The 21,863-nt window shown below is 47.6% G+C and overlaps 2 protein-coding genes across 2 annotated transcripts in view; both read right to left on the bottom strand.

The window, feature by feature from the left end:
• Nucleotides 1–21,863, bottom strand: part of LOC134984519 (zinc finger protein 585A-like) — a 189,314-nt gene that overhangs the window by 952 nt on the left and 166,499 nt on the right. Inside the window, exon 6 of the mRNA XM_063950086.1 lies at nucleotides 61–668. Coding sequence (XP_063806156.1) covers nucleotides 61–668 — 608 coding nt within the window. The remainder of the gene's footprint in view (nucleotides 1–60; nucleotides 669–21,863) is intronic.
• The window catches only part of LOC134984531 (retinitis pigmentosa 1-like 1 protein), a 197,596-nt gene that overhangs the window by 160,491 nt on the left and 15,242 nt on the right, over nucleotides 1–21,863 (bottom strand). The gene's annotated exons all lie outside the window — the stretch shown is intronic.

Below are 21,863 nucleotides of genomic sequence, written 5' to 3'. Positions count from 1 at the left end.
CGTGCAAAACATTTCCCACACTCAGAACAGGAATACGGCTTCTCACCTGTGTGACTTCTCTGATGTTTAACAAGATTTGATTTATATGTAAAACGTTTCCCACACTCAGAACAGGAATACAGCTTCTCACCTCTGTGACTTCTCTGATGTCTAGCAAGATTTGATTTTGATGCAAAACATTTCCCACACTCAGAACAGGAATTCGGCTTTTCATCTGTGTGACTTCTCTGATGTTTAGCAAGTTCTGATTTAGATGCAAAACATTTCCCACACTCAGAACAGGAATACGGTTTCTCACCTGTGTGACTTCTGTGATGTGTAACAAGATCTGATTTCCGTGCAAAACATTTCCTACACTCAGAACAGGAATATGGCTTCTCACCTGTGTGACTTCTTTGATGTGTAACAAGTTTTGATTTATATGTAAAACGTTTTCCACACTCAGAACAGAAAAATGGCCATTCACCTGTGTGAGCATGCTGATGAATAACAACATGTGATTTGTATGCAAAACATTTCCCACACTCAGGACAGGAATACGGCTTCTCACCTGTGTGACTTCTCTGATGTCTAACAAGATTTGATTTATATGTAAAACATTTCCCACACTCAGAACATAGAAATGGCCTCTCACCTGCCTTAGCTGGCTGATGAGTAATAAGGTTTGTGTTCTGTGTAAAACATTTGGCATCTATAGAACAGGGAAACTCTGTATCTACTCTCAGAGCTGTAATAGATGCACCAATATCAGAGTGATCAGGAGAACATTTCCCAGGATCAGGGGGATCAGCTGATAGAGCTGGATGTATAATTGGGGTAATGGGGTTATCTCCTGGAGAATCCTGTCTGTCGCTATCTTTTATTTCACAATCCGGGGATAACATTAGATGTCCTTCTGAGATATTCCTGCTTGTGTATCCATCTGCTGGAAATAAAATACATTAATATATAAAATGAGTAGACAAGACCCAGGGTGTTACAGGATACAATATATAATTCTATAACTGCCATTTTTTTTTACCTGTAATCATTGCTTTTATGTCTATTACAAAACACAAAAAGATAGGATGCTTAGACTGGATTTTATTCAACACTGAACGCTCATGTGGGATTACTAGAGGTGACATGGATGCTCGTGTGGGATTACTAGAGGTGACATGGACGCTCATGTGGGATTACTAGAGGTGACATGGACGCTCGTGTGGGATTACTAGAGGTGACATGGACGCTCATGTGGGATTACTAGAGGTGACATGGACGCTCATGTGGGATTACTAGAGGTGACATGGACGCTCACGTGGGATTACTAGAGGTGACATGGACGCTCACGTGGGATTAATAGAAGTGACAGACGCTCACGTGGGATTACTAGAAGTGACAGACGCTCACGTGGGATTACTAGAGGCGACGTGGACGCTCTTGTGGAATTACTAGAGGTGACGTGGACTCTGATGTGGGATTACTAGAGGTGACACGGATGCTCATGTAGGATTACTAGAGGTGACATGGACCCTCATGTGGGATTACTAGAGGGGACACGGACGTTCATGTGGGATTACTAGAGGTGACACGGACGCTCATGTGGGATTACTAGAGGTGACACGGACGCTCATGTGGGATTACTAGAGGTGACACGGACGCTCATATGGGATTACTAGAGGTGACATAGACGCTCATGTGGGATTAGTAGAGGTGACATGGACGCTCATGTGGGATTACCATGGACGCTCAGGTGGGATTACTAGAGGTGACATGGACGTTCATGTGGGATTAGAGGTGACATGGGTTTTGCAATAATGAAACAATAAAACACCAAAGAAGAGAAAGTGCTGTCCTGTTTGTGCACTAATAAATAATATATAACCTTTATTAAGTACAGTAAAGTATGTAATATAAATCAGTGATATATTAAACGCAAATTAAGTGTATAAAGAGCTGAATAAAGTAGTAAAAAACCATTGGGTTTTAATTGGGTGTTAATTGATACAATGCTAGTAATCTGGGGGGGGGGCTGCAGATTTAAATTTATTGGTCAATACATGAACTAAATATCCACAGTTTATTATTGTTAGTTAATACAGTGAGTGCAGACCCCCTGTGATTTTATTTAAACAATGTGGTCACATACTGTGTTGCACCCCAAATCCAGGATTGGTGAGTGCTGTGGATTAGTATATTATATCTATCTCACTGGGGCTCTGCACTCACTATAACCACTAACAATAATAAACAGGGGAGATTTAGTTCACCTATTGACCAATGCATTTAAGCCTGCAGCCCCCGACAAGGGACCCCACTATACTGCAGGCTCTGCTCTATTGCTCAAAATAATTACCAGAAAAATAGCTATCACATTAGTGTTACACTTTAGGTATGCTGCTACCTGGTCTAAAGCTCACAGCAATTTACCTTATATAGGTGAGACCGTTACCTACACACCTAATGTAAAGCACCCAGAAGAACAGCGGACACAAATCAGAGTGCATGAGAGAATGTGACCACAAAAAGATTAATTAAAAACTAATCTAATTAACAAAAAGAATAAACAATGGGGCAAACAAGTATTTGGACAGCCACCGATTGTGCAAGTTGACCCACTTAAAAAGATTAGAGAGGTCTGTAATTTCCATCATAGACTTCACCTGTGAGAGACAGAATCTGGAAATCACATTGTATGATTGTTACACTATTTATTTGTTTATTCTTGTGGAAAATAAGTATTTGGACAATTAGAAAGTTGAACTCAATACTTTATAATATAACCTCGGTGGTTGGCAATTACAGAGGTCAAATGTTTCCTGTAGTTCTTGACCAGGTTTGCACACACTGTAGCAGGTATTTTGACCCACTCTTCCATGCAGATCTTCTCTAGATCTGTCATGTTTTGGGGCAGTCACCGGGCAACATGGACTTTCAACTCCCTCCACAGATTTTCTATTGGGTTGAGGTCTTGAGACTGGCTAGGCCACTCCAGGATCTTGAAATTCTTCTTACGAAGCCACTCCTTAGTTGCCCGGGCGGTATGTTTGGGGTGATTGTTATGCTATAAGACCCAGCCACGTTCCATCTTCAATGCTCTTATTGAGGGAACGAGGTTTTTGCCTAAAAGCTCATGATACATGGCCCTATTCATCCTCTCCTTAATACGGATCAGTTGTCCTGTCCCCTTTGCATTAAAGCAGCCCCAAAGCATGATGTTTCCAACCCCATGCTTTACAGTGGGTATGGTGTTCTTGGGATGCCATTCATCATTCTTCTCCATCCAAACACGGCGAGTGGCGTTTATACCAAAAAGTTTGATTGGGCTCTCATCTGACCACATTACATTCTCCTGTGGATCATCCAGATGGTCACTGGCAAACTTTAGACAGGCCTGGACATGTGCTGGCTTAAGCAGGGGGACCTTTCGGGCACTGCAGGATTTCAATCCATGACGACGTAGTGTGTTACTAATGGTAACCTTTGTGACTGTGGTCTCAGCTCTTTTGAGGTCATTGACCAGGTCCCCCCGTGTAGTTCTGGGCTGATTCCTCACCGTTCTCAAGATCATTGATACCCCACGAGGTGAGATCTTGCATGGAGCCCCAGGTCAAGGGAGATTGTCAGTGATCTTGTATTTCTTCCATTTTTTAATAATTGCGCCAGCAGTTGATCTCTTCTCACCAAGCTGCTTGCCTATTGTCGAGTAGCTCATCCCAGCCTTGTGCAGCTCTATAATTTTGTCCCTGGTGTCCTTAGACAGCTCTCTGGTCTTGGCCATGGTGGAAAGGTAGCAGTCTGACTGAGGGTGTGGACAGGTGTCTTTTATACAGATAACCAGTTCAAGCAGGTGCCATTAATACAGGTAACGAGTGGAGGATAGAAGAGCTTCTTAAAGAAGAAGTAACAGGTCTGTGAGAGCCAGAAATCTTGCTGCTTGGTAGGTGTCCAAATTTTTATTTTCCACAAGAATACACAAGTAAATTGTTTAAAAATCATACAATGTGATTTCCTGTTTTTTTTCCAGATTCTGTCTCTCACAGTTGAAGTGTACCTATTATGGAAATTACAGACCTCTCTCATCTTTTTAAGTGGGTCAAATTGCACAATTACATTCCCTAAAGTCATAACCTCAGAACTGCATAGGGCAGGGACTATTATCCACAAGTAATTAGGAATTTGATCATCAGGAACAAATCCACAATTACTGTTTAAAGTTTACACAATTATTTGAAGTCTACACAATTGATATTTGAAGATAACAAGACTTATGGTCGACTTACCAGGGTTAACTCTATTTCTTTGAGAAAAAAGGTACTACCACCTATACGCGCTATCCAATACAATACATAAATGATACAGTGAATGATGTACAAACAATGTAATATCAATGATGGATATCCCAAGTGATGTGAAAATATATATAGACGGACATCTTTTTCTTTGAGGTCCACAGGATCCACAGTCCTTGCATTGGGGTGTAGGTGGTAGGAGTTGACTGGGCACCACACAGTTAAGCTTTTAGCTCCCATGATGCACCGATCCTCCTCCTCATATACCCCGCCTCTGGCCTAGGGGAGCCAGTTTTGTTAACAAGCCAAAAGGCAGAAGCAGGATTTCAGGAGAAAAGGAAGACCTGAACATACAAGACACACTATCCTGCAGAGTAGAGAAATCAAAGGGGGGAAAAAATAGGATTTTAATTACCTACCGGGAAATTCTTTTCTCGTAGTCCGTAGAGGATACTAGGGTCCACATTAGTACCCTGGGGTACAGACGGGTCCACTAGGAGCCATGGGCACTTTAAGAAATTAATAGTGTGGGCTGGCTCCTCCCTCTATGGCCCTCCTACCAGACTCAGTCTAGAAACTGTGCCAGAGGAGACGGACATATCCTGAGGAAGGATGTAACAGAACAGTGGTGAGATTCGAACCAGCACACACAACCAAGATGAAAGCCAAGCTAACCAAACTTGAACAGGAACAGCAACAGCTGATCCAACAACAATACTTAAGCAAGTAACAGTGCAGAAAAACGAAGCACCGGGCAGGCGCCCAGTATCCTCTACGGACTACGAAAAAAGGATTTCATGGTAGGTAATTAAAATCCTATTTTCTTATGTCCTAGAGGATACTGGGGTCCATTTAGTACCATGGGGATTTACCAAAGCTCCGAAAATGGGTGGGAGAGTGCTGAAGTTCCTGCAGAACTAATTGACCAAACTAAAGGTCCTTAGCGGCCAAAGTATCAAACTTGTAGAACTTAGCAAACGTGTTCGACCCTGACCAAGTAGCCGCTCGGCAAAGCTGTAAAGCCGAGACACCCTGGGTAGCCGCCAAGCAAGAACCCACCGAGTAGAGTGAGCCTGAACTGATTTCGGAACCGACAAGCCTGCCGTAGAATTAGCATGCTGGATAGTAAGCCTGATCCAGCGAGCAATAGACTACTTTGAAGCAGGGCACCCAATTTTATTGAGATCATAGAAAACAAACAGCGAGTCAGATTTTCTGTGACAAGCCATCCACTTCACATACATTTTCAGAGCTCTCATAACATATAAGGACTTTGAAGAAGCAGAGGTGTCGGTAATCACCGGAACCACAATAGGTTGGTTGATGTGAAACGCAGACGCCACCTTAGGAAGGAATGGCTGACGAGTTCTGAGCTCAGTGTGATCCTCATGAAAAATCAAGAAGGGGCACTTGTGAGACAATGCCGACAGGTCCGACACGCGTCTGACCGAAGCCAGGGCCAACAGTGAAACTGTCTGCTGCCACTTAAGAATTTTTACTTTCAATGCCTGTAAAGGCTCAAACCAATCCGATTGGAGGAACTGCAACACCACGTTAAGATCCCAAGGTGCCGTAGGAGGCACAAAGGGTGGTTGGATGTGCAGAACACCCATCAAAAAGTCTGAAACTCAGAAAGAGACACCAATTGCTTCTGGAAGAAAATGGACAAGGCCGGAATCTGGACTTTCAAGGAGCCCAAACAGAGGCCCACATCCACTCCTGCCTGCAGAAAAAGGAGAAACAGTCCCAGCTTAAAATTCCATCACAGGAATTTTCCTGTTCTCACACCAAGAGACGTATTTCTTCCAAATACGGTGGTAATGTTTAGACGTTATCCCTTTCTGGCTTGGATCAAGGTTGGAATAACCTTATCCGGAATCCCTTTCCGGGCTAAAATTTGACGTTCAACATCCATGCTGTCAAATGTAGCCGCGGTAAGTCTTGATAGACGAACGGACCCTGTTGCAGAAGATCCTCTTGAAGAGGAAGAGGCCACAGGTCCTCCAGGAGCAACTCCCATAGATCCGCGTAACAGGCCCTTCTTGGACAGTCCATAGCAATGAGAATTGCTTGAACTTTTTCCCTCTTTATTCTTTTGAGAATCCTTGGGATTAACGGAAGTGGTGGAAACATCTAGACCATCTGTTAGACCCCTGGAGTCACCAGAGTGTCCGCCGCCACTGCTTACGAGTCTCTCGACCTGGAATAATATCGATTGAGCTTCTTGTTGAGACGAGAGGCCATCATGTCGATTTGGGGAAATCCCCACCGACGTGCCAGAGACTCGAACACCTGCGGGTGAAGGCCCCATTCTCCTGGATGGAGGTCGTGTCTGCTGAGGAAGTCTGCTTCCCAGTTGTCCACTCCCGAAATGAAGATTGCCGACAAAGCCACCGCGTGTCTTTCTGCACAGGGGAGAATCCTTTTTACCTCCGAGATTGCAGCTCTGCCCTTCATTCCGCCTTGTCGGGTTATGTACGCTACTGATGTCATATTGTCCGACTGAACTTGCATGGTCTGATCTTGAAGAAGATGGGATGCCTGTAGAAGGGCGTTGTATTCGGCCCTGAGTTCCAGAATGTTGATCGGAAGAATAGATTCTTGACTTGACCATTTTCCTTGGAACTGTTCCCCTTGGGTGACTGCTCCCCAACCCCTGAGGCTTGCATCTGTGGGTAGCAGAATCCAATTTTGAATCCTGAACCTTCGGCCTTCGGTTAGGTGAGAAGTCTGAAGACACCAGAGAAGAGAAATTCTGGCTCTTGGTGGAGATGCGATCCGGACCATTTGTCCAACAGATCCAGCTGGAAGGGCCTTGCGTGAAACCTTCCATATTGTAGAGTTTTGTAAGAGGCCACCATCTTTCCCAAGAGGTGAATGCACAGGTGCACTGAAATCCGGGTCGGACTTAGAACATCCCGTACCATCGACTGGATCACCAACGCCTTTTTCATTGGGAGGAATACCCTCCGTGCCTTTGTATCCAGTATCATACCCAGGAACGGAAGACTGTGTTGGTTCCAGGTGAGATTTTTGCAGATTCAGAATCTACCCGTGATCCTGGAGTAACGTCGTTGAGAGGGCAATGCTGTGTAACAACTTCTCCCTGGATGGTGCTTTGATAAGCAGATCATCCAGGTATGGTATTATGTTCACTCCCCGCAAGCGGAGGAGCAACATCATCTCTGCCATCACCTTCGTGAACACCCGTGGCGCTGTGGAGAGTCCAAATGGCAGGTCCTGTAACTGGTAGTGGTAGTCCTGTAACGCAAACCTGAGAAAAGCTGATGAGGCGGCCAAATTGGGACATGAAGGTATGCATCCTTGATGTCCAGAGACACCAGGAATTCCCCTTCCTTGAGCACCTTTAAGTATGGGTTCAGAGACTCGAGGTTTAAAATAGGTCTTACCGAACCGTCCGGTTACGGTACTACAAACAGGTTGGAATAATAACCCTTGTTTTGTAGTTGAGGTGGAACTGGAACAATCACCTGATTCTGTACCAGTTTTAGAATTGCTGCCTGTAAGGCCAAACTTGCTTGTGGAGAAGCTGGTAAGCCGGATTTGAAGAATCTGTGAGTTCTTGAAATTCCAGTCTGTATCCCTGTGTGATAAGATCTTTCACCCAGGGAGCTAGGCATGACGTTGCCCGGATGTGACTGAAATAACGTAAGCTGGCTCTCACCTGCCTGTCTTCCAGGCAGTGTGGCCCACCGTCATGCTGAAGGCTTTGAGAAAGCAGAACCAGAGGTCTCTTCCTAAAAACCTGCAGCTGCGGCTTTTCTGGGTTTACCTTTACCGCCTCTGAAGGCTGTAGAAGAACCCTTGGACTTGTTTTTAAATTTAGCTGTCCGAAAGGACTGCAAAGTCGGGGCAGAGTAGGTTCTGCTAGCAGGGGTCACTGCGGAAGGAAGGTATGTAGACTTACCCGCAGTGGCCTTAGATATCCAAGTATCTAGTTCATCTCCAAACAGAGCTTCGCCCGTGAATGGTAGGCTCTCCACGCCTTTTCTGGAATCCGCATCCGCAGTCCACTAGCGTAGCCACAAGCTCCAGCGTGCTGACACTACCATGGTAGTGGTGCATGCGTTGAGTAAACCAATTTCTTTTATGGCCTCCACCATAAAGTTAGCAGCATCTTGGATGTGCTGTAGGAGTTAATGTCATCCCTGGTTAGATTATCAGACCATCTTGCAATTGCCCTAGTGATTCATGCACAAGCAATATTGGGTCTCTGGGCTACCCCAGCAGACAAGTATATAGATTTGAGAGTGGTCTCACTCTTACAGTCAGCCGCATCCTTTAAGGACACCGCCCCGGGAACCAGTAAGACTATCTTACGTGATATCCTGGACACAGATGCGTCCACTATCGGCGGGTTTTCCCATTTTTTTTCTATCCTCCAAAGTAAAGGTGAAGGAGGAAATTAACCTTTTTGGGATCTGAAATTTTTGGTCAGGGTTCACCCAAGCTTCTTCAAAGAGGACATTTAACTCCTTTGAAGCCGGAAAAGTAGCTGAGGATTTCTTTTTTGTATTAAAGTAAGATTCCTCAATTACTTCCTCTGCCCTGACAGGAATATGTAAGACAGTTCTAACCGCCTCTATGAGGGCCTGAATACCCTGTGCCAGGACAGCACACCCCTCCACTGGCATCCATATCATCCGGATCCGGATCAGTGTCACCCTGCATGAGTTGGGCCAGAGTACGCTTTTGTAGGCAAATGGCGAGGGATTGAGACACAGGTATGGGAGCTGAATCTTTGTTGATCAGGTCATCCATAGACTGCCTTAAGAATTGTGTCTCCCTTTCATTATGAGATAGCTTAGTGCAAATATTAGAAATCATCCCTTTAATGGAAGCCAACCACGGGGTTCAGCCCCACTAGCTGGAGAGGGAGCACAATTGTGGGTGCAGGGTAGTAAGTCCCCAGGGGATTAGAGACATTCTGCAGTACAAGAGACACAGTCCATGGACATGATTGTGAAAGGGATACACACACACACACACACACACACACACACACACACACACACACACACCAAGTGAAACACAGTATATGTAGGCAGGGTCCTCAGAAATCAGAGCCAGCCACACAGCGCCCCTTTAGCAAAGTTAAACTGAGCTGGGTCACAATAACAAGCACTTTAGTAGAGCTTTATAAATTTACCCCCCCCCCCCCCCTTTCACTAAGACCCCCTGGTACCGCTGAGGAGACCTGGAGTCCTTGTGGAGGAATGGCATGTCTATGGATAGATTTTGGAGATCGGCGAACCAATGGTGCCTGGGCCATACAGAGTAATCAGTATAATGGGGCCTCCTTCTTGTTTAAACTTGCGAAGAAATCTGGGTAACAGCGATACTGGAGAAAACAGGTATCTCTGAAGGAAGGTCCACCGTACTGCTAAAATGTCCACGAAAGCTGCCTGCGGATCTTTGGTCCTGGATCTATAGATTTGGACCTTGTGATTGTGACGCGAGTCCATCAGGTCTACATCCGGCAGACCCCATCTGTTTACCAGGTTCTGGAACACTTCAGGGTGCAGAGACCATTCGCCGCTGTGGACATCCTGCCGACTGAGGAAGTCTGCTCCCCAGTTGAGGATTCCTGGCAGAAACACAGCTGAGATGGCCGGAAGGCGAGTTTCGGCCCACTGGAGCATGCGCTCCACCACTGCCATAGCCAGATGGCTGTGAGTGCCCCCTTGGTGGTTTAGATAGGCAACTGCAGTGGCATTGTCGGACCAAATCTGAACAGGCCTACCTTGGAGGAAATCCTGAGCCTGAACGAAAGCTCTGTAGACTGCCCGAAGTTCCAGGACATTGATTGGCAAGCAACTTTCGTCTGGAGACCACCGACCCGGAAAGACGTGAGGACCACCCAATCCAGAATCCATAAAAGGACATCCTTTGTCCAAGTGTGACATCTCTAGCCACCAGGTGAGAGACAGATGTACCTCCAGAGATAGTACCATCTTCTCAGCCCTGATCCAACCAACAATACTGCCTGTTCCACCTGGAAAGGATCATATGTTGTAGGAGCCTGGAGTGAAACTGAGCATACTCCACCATATCGAAGGCGGAGACCAAGGACCCCAGAACCTGCATTGCGGAACGTATGGACACCCGGAGATTGTGCAGTAAGTTGTGGACCATTGACTGCAGTTTGGTAACTTTGTCCACTGGCAGGAAGAGCCTTTGTTCCCACAAATCCAGGAGAGCCCCTAGATGCAACATCTGTTGTGAAGGGACAAGGAAGGGCTTTTGCCAATTGATCAGCCACCCGTGGGTCTGTAGAAAGGCAATGGTTATTTGAAGATAGCAGTGCAAAACTTCCTCAGATTGTGCCAGGAGCAACAAGTCGTCCAAATATGGGAGCACACTGATCCCTTGACGACGCAGCTGAGCACCAATCACCGCCATCAGCTTGGTAAATACCCATGGAGCCGTAGCCAGCCCAAAGGGTAGTGCCTGAAACTGGTAATACTGTGGCAGAACAGCAAAGCGGAGGAATCTCTGATGAGTAGGTTTTATAGGAACATGTAGGTAGGCATCCTGAGTATCCAGGGATACCATAAAGTCCCCTGGCTCTGACATCAGAGCAATAGACCGTATTGTTTAAATACAGAATCTGGGCACCCGTAAAAACTTGTTAAGAGATTTCAGATTGAGGATAGGCCGATAGGTCCCATTGGATTACTGAATCAGGAAAAGGGGGTAGTGAAAACCCTTCCTCTGTTGTTCTTGAAAAACAGGGATAATAACCCCTACGTTCAGGTAAAAATTAACAGCTCCTTGGAGCACCATGGCTGCGCCTTGATCCAATGGAGGAGTCGTGCAAAAAAACTGCTGGGGTGGCGGTCTCACAAATGAGAGGGGATACCCGTGAGGCCACTTCTCGCACCCAGGCGTCTATAGTTGACTGGAGCTATGAGACTGCGAATCGCAGAAGTCTGCCTGCCACCCTGGGGTCACACAGGAGTAGGCCCGCCTTGTCAGGTGGAGGGCTTATCCCTCTGCTTGGGGTTCGGGGAATCTGGCCATCCAGGTTTACTTAGTCTGCGACTTAGCTGCCTTGCTGGAGACAACCTACCATGGAAAAGCCTGCCCTTTCACTTTGCCTTGAAACCGAAAATTCCAAAAGAAAGACATCCCAGCCTTCGGGTTAGATGCTGACGGCAAAAAAGCAGATTTAGAAGCTGACAGTGTAGACACAATATTATCCAATTCTGCACCAAACAGAATGTTTCCAGCGAAAGGCAGAACTTCCAACGCCCTTTCAGACTCTGAATCCGCCATCCAGGAGTGTAGCCAGAGTACACAGCGAGCTACCACTGAAGTAGTCGAGGCCCTGGAAGCCAACAGACTCGTATCCCAGGATGCCTCTTCTATATATCGGGCTGATTGCTTGAGGTTAGCAATAAGAGACAGGTGGTCTATGGAACCATCTAACTTCAGACTGTCCTCTAGTGCATCAGCCCAATTAATGTGGAGGAGTGCACCAGGCGTGCCACGTGAACATCCACACGAGGGGGAATTTCCCATTTAGCACACTCTCCTTGTGGTAAAGGGTAACGAGATGCTCTTAGGCACCAGGACCTTCTTACTAGGAGCATTCCAAGCTTCCTGAAGGAGTTCAGTATGATACTCAGTGAGGGAACTCAGCCTTAACCACCTTCTGACGCTTAAAGATGATCCTCCTCACCCGACAAAGAGCCAGAGAGGTGTCCAACTCTTCCTCTGAGGACTCCAGAGTCTGGCCACTGTGTAGACTGTAAGGATAAGAGAGAGAGAGAGAGAGAGAGAGAGAGAGAGAGAGAGAGAGAGAGAGAGAGAGAGAGAGAGAGAGAGAGAGAGAGAGAGAGAGAGAGAGAGAGAGAGAGAGAGAGAGAGAGAGAGAGAGAGAGAGAGAAAGAGAAAGAGAAAGAGAAAGAGAAAGAGAAAGAGAAAGAGAGAAAAAGAGAAAGAGAGAGAGAGAGAGAGAGAGAGGTGTCCAACTCTTCCTCTGAGGACTCCAGAGTCTGACCACTGTGTAGACTGTAAGTATAACAGAGAGAGAGAGGTGTCCAACTCTTCCTCTGAGGACTCCAGAGTCTGACCACTGTGTAGACTGTAAGTATAACAGAGAGAGAGAGAGGTGTCCAACTCTTCCTCTGAGGACTCCAGAGTCTGACCACTGTCTAGACTGTAAGGATAACAGAGAGCGCTTATGTGCCATACTCATCTGAGGACGGTCTGCTGCAACAACTGCTGAGAGGTGGCCGACGTGTGGTCTGAGTAGGTCAATAAGTTCATCCATGGAGGATACCCCGGGGAATGCAATACATGGGGCAATTGCTGCAGAACATACTAGGCAGCAAAGCAGGAGGCACCAATCGCTCCCCCCAGGGTGGTTCCTGCGCAGGACCTGGTTGGAGCAGCCGTTGTAGGTTTGGCACATAGCATTTATCACAAATGGTCCTGCACAAGGTCCTGTGGAGATAATGCTGCCGCACAGGCCTTACATGGAACCAGCACAGGTGTTATAATAAGAATTTACTTACCGATAAATCTATTTCTCATAGTCCGTAGTGGATGCTGGGGACTCCGTCAGGACCATGGGGAATAGCGGCTCCGCAGGAGACAGGGCACAAAAAGTAAGCTTTTAGGATCACATGGTGTGTACTGGCTCCTCCCCCTATGACCCTCCTCCAAGCCTCAGTTAGGTACTGTGCCCGGACGAGCGTACACAATAAGGAAGGATCTTGAATCCCGGGTAAGACTCATACCAGCCACACCAATCACACCGTACAACTTGTGATCTGAACCCAGTTAACAGTATGATAACAAAACGAAGTAGCCTCTGCAAAGATGGCTCACAACAATAGTAAAAACCCGATTTTTGTAACAATAACTATGTACAAGTATTGCAGACAATCCGCACTTGGGATGGGCGCCCAGCATCCACTACGGACTATGAGAAATAGATTTATCGGTAAGTAAAATCTTATTTTCTCTAACGTCCTAGTGGATGCTGGGGACTCCGTCAGGACCATGGGGATTATACCAAAGCTCCCAAACGGGCGGGAGAGTGCGGATGACTCTGCAGCACCGAATGAGAGAACTCCAGGTCCGCCTCAGCCAGGGTATCAAATTTGTAGAATTTTACAAACGTGTTCCCCCCCTGACCACGTAGCTGCTCGGCCAAGTTGTAAAGCCGAGACCCCTCGGGCAGCCGCCCAAGATGAGCCCACCTTCCTTGTGGAGTGGGCATTTACAGATTTTGGCTGTGGCAGGCCTGCCACAGAATGTGCAAGCTGAATTAAACTACAAATCCAACGAGCAATCGTCTGCTTAGAAGCAGGAGCACCCAGCTTGTTGGGTGCATACAATATAAACAGCAAGTCAGACTTTCTGACTCCAGCCGTCCTAAACTATATATATATATATATATATTTTTAGGGTCCTGACAACGTCTAGTAACTTGGAGTCCTCCAAGTCCCTAGTAGCCGCAGGCACCATAATAGGTTGTTTCAGGTGAAACGCTGACACCCCCTTAGGAAGAAACTGGAGACGAGTCCCAGTTCTGCCCTGTCCGAATGGAAAATTAAATATGGGCTTTTTTAAGACAAAGCCGCCCATTCTGACAATCGCCTGGCCGAGGCCAGGGCCAACAGCATGGTCACTTTCCATGTGAGATATTGGTCAACAGCATGGTCACTTTCCATGTGAGATATTTCAAATCCACAGATTTGAGCGGTTCAAACCAATATGATTTTAAGGAATCCCAACACTATGTTGAGATCCCACGGTGCCACTAGAGGCACAAAAAAGGCTGTATATGCAATACTCCCTTGACAATCTGGACTTCAGGAACTGAAGTCAATTCTTTCTGGAAGAAATTCTACAGGGCCGAAACTTAAAACCTTAAAGAACCCCAATTTGAGGCTCAAAACACTCCTGTTTTCAGGAAGTGTAGAAATCGACCTAGTTAAATTTTCTTCGTGGGGCCTTCCTGGCCTCACCCACGCAACATATTTTCACCACAGGTGGTGATGACGTTGTGCGGTCACCTCCTTCCTGGCTTTGACCAGGGTAGGTATGACCTCTTATGGAATGCCTTTTTCCTTCAGGATCCGGCATTCAACCGCCATGCCGTCAAACGCAGCCGCGGTAAGTCTTGGAATAGACATGGTACTTGCTGAAGCAAGTCCCTTCTTAGCTCCCCAGGCCCTTAGTCCTCTGTGAGCATCTCTTGAAGTTCCGGGTACCAAGTACCTCTTGGCCAATCCGGAGTCACGAGTATAGTTCATACTCCTCTATGTCTTATAATTCTCAATACCTTGGTTATGAGAAGCAGAGGAGGGAACACATACACCGACTGTTACACCCACGGTGTTACCAGGACATCCACAGCTATCGCCTGAAGGTCTCATGACCTGGCGCAATACCTGTCCCGTTTTTTGTTCGGGCGGGACGCCATCATTTCCACCTTTGGTCTTTGCCAACGGTTCACAATCATGCGGCAAAACTTCCCTATGAAGTTCCCACTCTCCCGGGTGGAGGTCATGCCTGCTGAGGAAGTCTGCTTCCCAGTCGTCAACTCCCGGAGAGAACACTGCTGACAGTGCTATCACATGATTTTCCGCCTAGCGAAAAATCCTTGCAGTTTTGTCACTGCCCTCCAGCTTCTTGTGCCGCCCTTTCTGTTTACGTGGGCGACTGCCGTGATGTTATCCCACTGGATCAATACCGGCTGACCTTGAAGCAGAGGTCTTGCTAAGTTTAGAGCATTATAAATTTGCTCTTAGCTCCATTTATGTGGAGAGAATTCTCCAGACTTGATCACACTTTCCTGGAAATTTTTTCCCTGTGTGACTGCTCCCCAGCCTCTCAGGCTGGCCTCCGTGGTCCCCAGCATCCAATCCTGAATGCTGAATCTGTGGCCCTCTAGAAGATGAGCACTCTGTAATCACCACAGGAGAGACACCCTTGTCCTTGGATATAGGGTTATCCGCTGATGCATCTGAAGATGCGATCCGGACCATTTGTCCAGCAGATCCCACTGAAGAGTTCTTGCGTGAAATCTGCCGAATGGAATTGCTTCGTAATAAGCCACCATTTTTACCAGGACTCTTGTGCAATGATGCACTGACACTTTTCCTGGTTTTAGGAGGATCCCGATTAGCTCGGATAACTCCCTGGCTTTCTCCTCTGGGAGAAACACCTTTTTCTGAACTGTGTCCAGAATCATCCCTAGGAACAGTAGACGTGTCGTCAGAAAAAGCTGCGATTTAGGAATATTTAGAATCCACTCGTGCTGTCGTAGAACTATTAAAGATAGTGCTACTCCGACCTCCAACTGTTCTCTGGACCTTGCCCTTATCAGGAAAGCGTCCAAGTTTCTTTTAAGAAGAATCATCATTTCGGCCATTACCTTGGTAAAGACCCGGGGCGCCGTGGACAATCCAAACGGCAGCGTCTGAACTGATAGTGACAGTTCTGTACCACGAACCTGAGGTACCCTTTGTGAGAAGGGCAAATTTGGACATGTAGGTAAGCGTCCCTGATATCCAGTGACACCATATCGTCCCCTTATTCCTGGTTCGCTATCACTGCTCTGAGTGACTCCATCTTGATTTGAACGCTTGTATGTAAGTGTTCAAATATTTCAGATCTCACCGAGCCGTTTGGCTTCAGTACCACAATATAGTGTGGAATAATACCCCCTCCCTTGTTGTAGGAGGGGTACTTTGATTATCACCTGCTGGGAATACAGCCTGTGAATTGTTTCCAATACTGCCTCCCTGTCGGAGGTAGACGTTGGTAAAACAGACTTCCGGAACTTGTGAGGGGGAGACGTCTCGAATTTCCAATGTACACCTGGGATACTACATGTAGGATCCAGGAGTCCCCTTGCGAGTGAGCCCACTGCGTGCTGAAACTCTTGAGATGACCCCCTACCGCACCTGAGTCCGCTTGTACTGCCCCAGCGTCATGCTGCGGACTTGGCAGAAGCTGTGAAGGGCTTCTGTTCCTGGGAATGGGCTGCTTGCTGCAGTCTTTTTCCCTTTCCTCTACCCCTGGGCAGATATGACTGGCCTTTGCCCGCCTGCCCGTATGGGGACGAAAGGACTGAGACTGAAAAGACTGTGTCCTTTTCTGCTGAGATGTGACTCGGGGTAACAAAAGGTGGATTTTTCAGCTGTTGCCATGGCCACCAGGTCCGATGGACCGCCCCTTTATACGGCAATACTTCCATGTGCCGTCTGGAATCTGCCTCACCTGACCACTGTCGTGTATTCGTCTGGCAGATATGGACATCACATTTACTCTTGATGCCAGAATGCAAATATCCCTCTGCGCATCACGCATATATAGAAATGCATCCTTAAAATGCTCTATAGACAATAAAATCTTGTCCCTGTCAAGGGTATCAAAATTTTCAGTCAGGAAATCCGTCCAAGCCCCCTCAGCGCTGCACATCCAGTCTGAGGCGATTGCTGGTCGTAGTATAACACCAGTATGTGTGTATATACTTCTTAGGATATTTTTCAGCTTCCTATCAGCTGGCTCCTTGAGGGCGGCCGTATCTGGAGACCCTTATTTGTGGTACTTGTAGTATCAGAAATATGTAACACCTCCTTCATTGCCCTTAACATGTAACGTGTGGCCCTACTGGAAAATACGTTTGTTTCTTCACCGTCGACACTGGAGTCAGTGTCCGTGTCTGCGTCTGTCGACCGACTGAGGTAAATGGGTGTCTGAGACGCCTGGACAGGTACTAATTTGTTTGCCGGCCGTCTCATGTCGTCAACCGGCTTGCAGCGTGTTGACATTATCACGTACTTCCATAAGTAAGCCATCCATTCCGGTGTCGACTCCCTAGAGAGTGACATCACCATTACAGGCAATTTGCTCCGCCTCCTCACCAACATTTTCCTCATACATGTCGACACACACGTACCGACATACAGCACACACATAGGGAATGCTCTGATAGAGGACAGGACCCACTAGCCCTTTGGGGAGACAGAGGGAGAGTTTGCCAGCACACACCAAAATGCTATAATTATACAGGGACAACCTTTATATAAGTGTTCCTCCCTTATAGCATTTAATATATATTTATATCGCCAAATCAGTGCCCCCCCTCTCTGTTTTAACCCTGTTTCTGTAGTGCAGTGCAGGGGAGAGCATGGGAGCCTTCCCCTCAGCCTTTCTGTGAGGGAAAATGGCGCTGTGTGCTGAGGAGAATAGGCCCCGCCCCCTTTTCGGCGGGCTTCTTCTCCGGAGATTGTGATATCTGGCAGGGGTTAAATACATCCATATAGCCTCAAGGGCTATATGTGATGTATTTTTCGCCATACAGGTATTCTACATTGCTGCCAGGGCGCCCCCCCCCGCGCCCTGCACCCTCCGTGACCGCTGTGTGAAGTGTGCTGACAGACAATGGCGCACAGCTGCAGTGCTGTGCGCTACCTGAGGAAGACAAAGTCTTCTGCCGCCTGGTTCCGGACCTCTTCAATTTTCAGCATCTGCAAGGGGGGTCGGCGGCGCGGCTCTGGGACGAACCCCAGGGCGAGACCTGTGTTCCGACTCCCTCTGGAGCTAATGGTGTCCAGTAGCCTAAGAATCCAATCCATCCTGCACGCAGGTGAGTTGAAATTCTCTCCCCTAAGTCCCTCGATGCAGTGAGCCTGTTGCCAGCAGGAGTCACTGAAAATAAAGAACCTAAAAACTTTTTCTAAGCAACTCTTTAAGAGAGCCACCTAGATTGCACCCTGCTCGGACGGGCACAAAAACCTAACTGAGGCTTGGAGGAGGGTCATAGGGGGAGGAGCCAGTACACACCATGTGATCCTAAAAGCTTACTTTTTGTGCCCTGTCTCCTGCGGAGCCGCTATTCCCCATGGTCCTGACGGAGTCCCCAGCATCCACTAGGACGTTAGAGAAATCCTATTTCTTACACTTTGGAAGACCAGAAGCTAAGCACACACAATGTCCAGCTTTAGCAATTGCAAATGTGACAGCCTTCACAAACCACAAAGTCATTGTGAAGTACCACAGCCCGGAACACCTGCACTTACATGTAAGGGATAGATACAATGCAGTCACACAGCCCGGAACACCTGTACTCACATGTAAGGGGTAGATACAATGCAGTCACACAGCCCGGAACACCTGCAGTCACATGTAAGGGATAGATACAATGCAGTCACACAGCCCGGAACACCTGCACTCACATGTAAGGGACAGATACAATGCAGTCACACAGCCCGGAACACCTGCACTCACATGTAAGGGATAGATACAATGCAGTCACACAGCCCGGAACACCTGTACTCACATGTAAGGGACAGATACAATGCAGTCACACAGCCCGGAACACCTGCACTCACATGTAAGGGATAGATACAATGCAGTCACAGAGCCCGGAACACCTGCACTCACATGTAAGGGACAGATACAATGCAGTCACACAGCCCGGAACACCTGCACTCACATGTAAGGGATAGATACAATGCAGTCACACAGCCCGGAACACCTGCACTCACATGTAAGGGATAGATACAATGCAGTCACACAGCCCGGAACACCTGTACACACATGTAAGGGATAGATACAATGCAGTTACAGAGCCCGGAACACCTGCACTCACATGTAAGGGACAGATACAATGCAGTCACACAGCCCGGAACACCTGCACTCACATGTAAGGGACAGATACAATGCAGTCACACAGCCCGGAACACCTGCACTCACATGTAAGGGGTAGATACAATGCAGTCACACAGCCCGGAACACCTGTACTCACATGTAAGGGATAGATACAATGCAGTCACACAGCCCGGAACACCTGTACTCACATGTAAGGGATAGATACAATGCAGTCACAGAGCCCGGAACACCTGTACTCACATGTAAGGGACAGCTACAATGCAGTCACACAGCCCGGAACACCTGTACTCACATGTAAGGGATAGATACAATGCAGTCACACAGCCCGGAACACCTGTACTCACATGTAAGGGATAGATACAATGCAGTCACACAGCCCGGAACACCTGCACTCACATGTAAGGGACAGATACAATGCAGTCACACAGCCCGGAACACCTGCACTCACATGTAAGGGACAGATACAATGCAGTCACACAGCCCGGAACACCTGCACTCACATGTAAGGGACAGATACAATGCAGTACCACAGCCCGGAACACCTGTACACACATGTAAGGGATAGATACAATGCAGTCACACAGCCCGGAACACCTGCACTCACATGTAAGGGATAGATACAATGCAGTCACACAGCCCGGAACACCTGCACTCACATGTAAGGGATAGAAACAATGCAGTCACACAGCCCGGAACACCTGCACTCACATGTAAGGGATAGATACAATGCAGTCACACAGCCCGGAACACCTGCACTCACATGTAAGAGATAGATACAATGCAGTCACACAGCCCGGAACACCTGTACTCACATGTAAGGGACAGATACAATGCAGTCACACAGCCCGGAACACCTGCACTCACATGTAAGGGATAGATACAATGCAGTCACACAGCCCGGAACACCTGCACTCACATGTAAGGGATAGATACAATGCAGTCACACAGCCCGGAACATCTGTACTCACATGTAAGGGATAGATACAATGCAGTCACACAGCCCGGAACACCAGCACTCACATGTAAGGGATAGATACAATGCAGTCACACAGCCCGGAACACCTGCACTCACATGTAAGGGATAGATACAATGCAGTCACACAGCCCGGAACACCTGCACTCACATGTAAGGGATAGATACAATGCAGTCACACAGCCCGGAACACCAGCACTCACATGTAAGGGATAGATACAATGCAGTCACACAGCCCGGAACACCAGCACTCACATGTAAGGGATAGATACAATGCAGTCACACAGCCCGGAACACCAGCACTCACATGTAAGGGATAGATACAATGCAGTCACACAGCCCGGAACACCAGCACTCACATGTAAGGGATAGATACAATGCAGTCACACAGCCCGGAACATCTGTACTCACATGTAAGGGATAGATACAATGCAGTCACACAGCCCGGAACACCTGTACTCACATGTAAGGGATAGATACAATGCAGTCACACAGCCCGGAACACCTGCACTCACATGTAAGGGATAGATACAATGCAGTCACACAGCCTGGAACACCTGCAGTCACATGTAAGGGATAGATACAATGCAGTCACACAGCCCGGAACACCTGCACTCACATGTAAGGGACAGATACAATGCAGTCACACAGCCTGGAACACCCGCACTCACATGTAAGGGATAGATACAATGCAGTCACACAGCCCGGAACACCTGCACTCACATGTAAGGGATAGATACAATGCAGTCACACAGCCCGGAACACCTGTACTCACATGTAAGGGATAGATACAATGCAGTCACACAGCCCGGAACACCTGTACTCACATGTAAGGGATAGATACAATGCAGTCACACAGCCCGGAACACCTGTACTCACATGTAAGGGACAGATACAATGCAGTCACACAGCCCGGAACACCTGCACTCACATGTAAGGGATAGATACAATGCAGTCACACAGCCCGGAACACCTGCACTCACATGTAAGGGATAGATACAATGCAGTACCACAGCCCGGAACACCTGCACTCACATGTAAGGGACAGATACAATGCAGTCACACAGCCCGGAACACCTGCACTCACATGTAAGGGATAGATACAATGCAGTCACACAGCCCGGAACACCTGCACTCACATGTAAGGGATAGATACAATGCAGTACCACAGCCCGGAACACCTGCACTCACATGTAAGGGACAGATACAATGCAGTCACACAGCCCGGAACACCTGCACTCACATGTAAGGGACAGATACAATGCAGTCACACAGCCCGGAACACCTGCAATCACATGTAAGGGATAGATACAATGCAGTCACACAGCCCGGAACACCTGCACTCACATGTGAGGGATAGATACAATGCAGTCACACAGCACGGAACACCTGTACTCACATGTAAGGGACAGATACAATGCAGTCACACAGCCCGGAACACCTGCACTCACATGTAAGGGATAGATACAATGCAGTCACACAGCCCGGAACACCTGCACTCACATGTAAGGGACAGATACAATGCAGTCACACAGCCCGGAACACCTGCACACACATGTAAGGGACAGATACAATGCAGTCACATGTAAGGGATAGATACAATGCAGTCACAGAGCCCGGAACACCTGTACTCACATGTAAGGGACAGATACAATGCAGTCACACAGCCCGGAACACCTGCACTCACATGTAAGGGACAGATACAATGCAGTCACACAGCCCGGAACACCTGCACTCACATGTAAGGGATAGATACAATGCAGTCACACAGCCCGGAACACCTGCACTCACATGTAAGGGATAGATACAATTCAGTCACACAGCCCGGAACACCTGCACTCACATGTAAGGGACAGATACAATGCAGTCACACAGCCCGGAACACCTGCACTCACATGTAAGGAATACAATGCAGTCACACAGCCCGGAACACCCGCACTCACATGTAAGGGATAGAT

This window comes from Pseudophryne corroboree (genome assembly GCF_028390025.1).
Source record: "Pseudophryne corroboree isolate aPseCor3 chromosome 3 unlocalized genomic scaffold, aPseCor3.hap2 SUPER_3_unloc_6, whole genome shotgun sequence".
Lineage (NCBI taxonomy): Eukaryota > Metazoa > Chordata > Amphibia > Anura > Myobatrachidae > Pseudophryne > Pseudophryne corroboree.
Note: the sequence above shows the minus strand (reverse complement) of the source record. Positions and strands in the feature narration are given on the sequence as shown.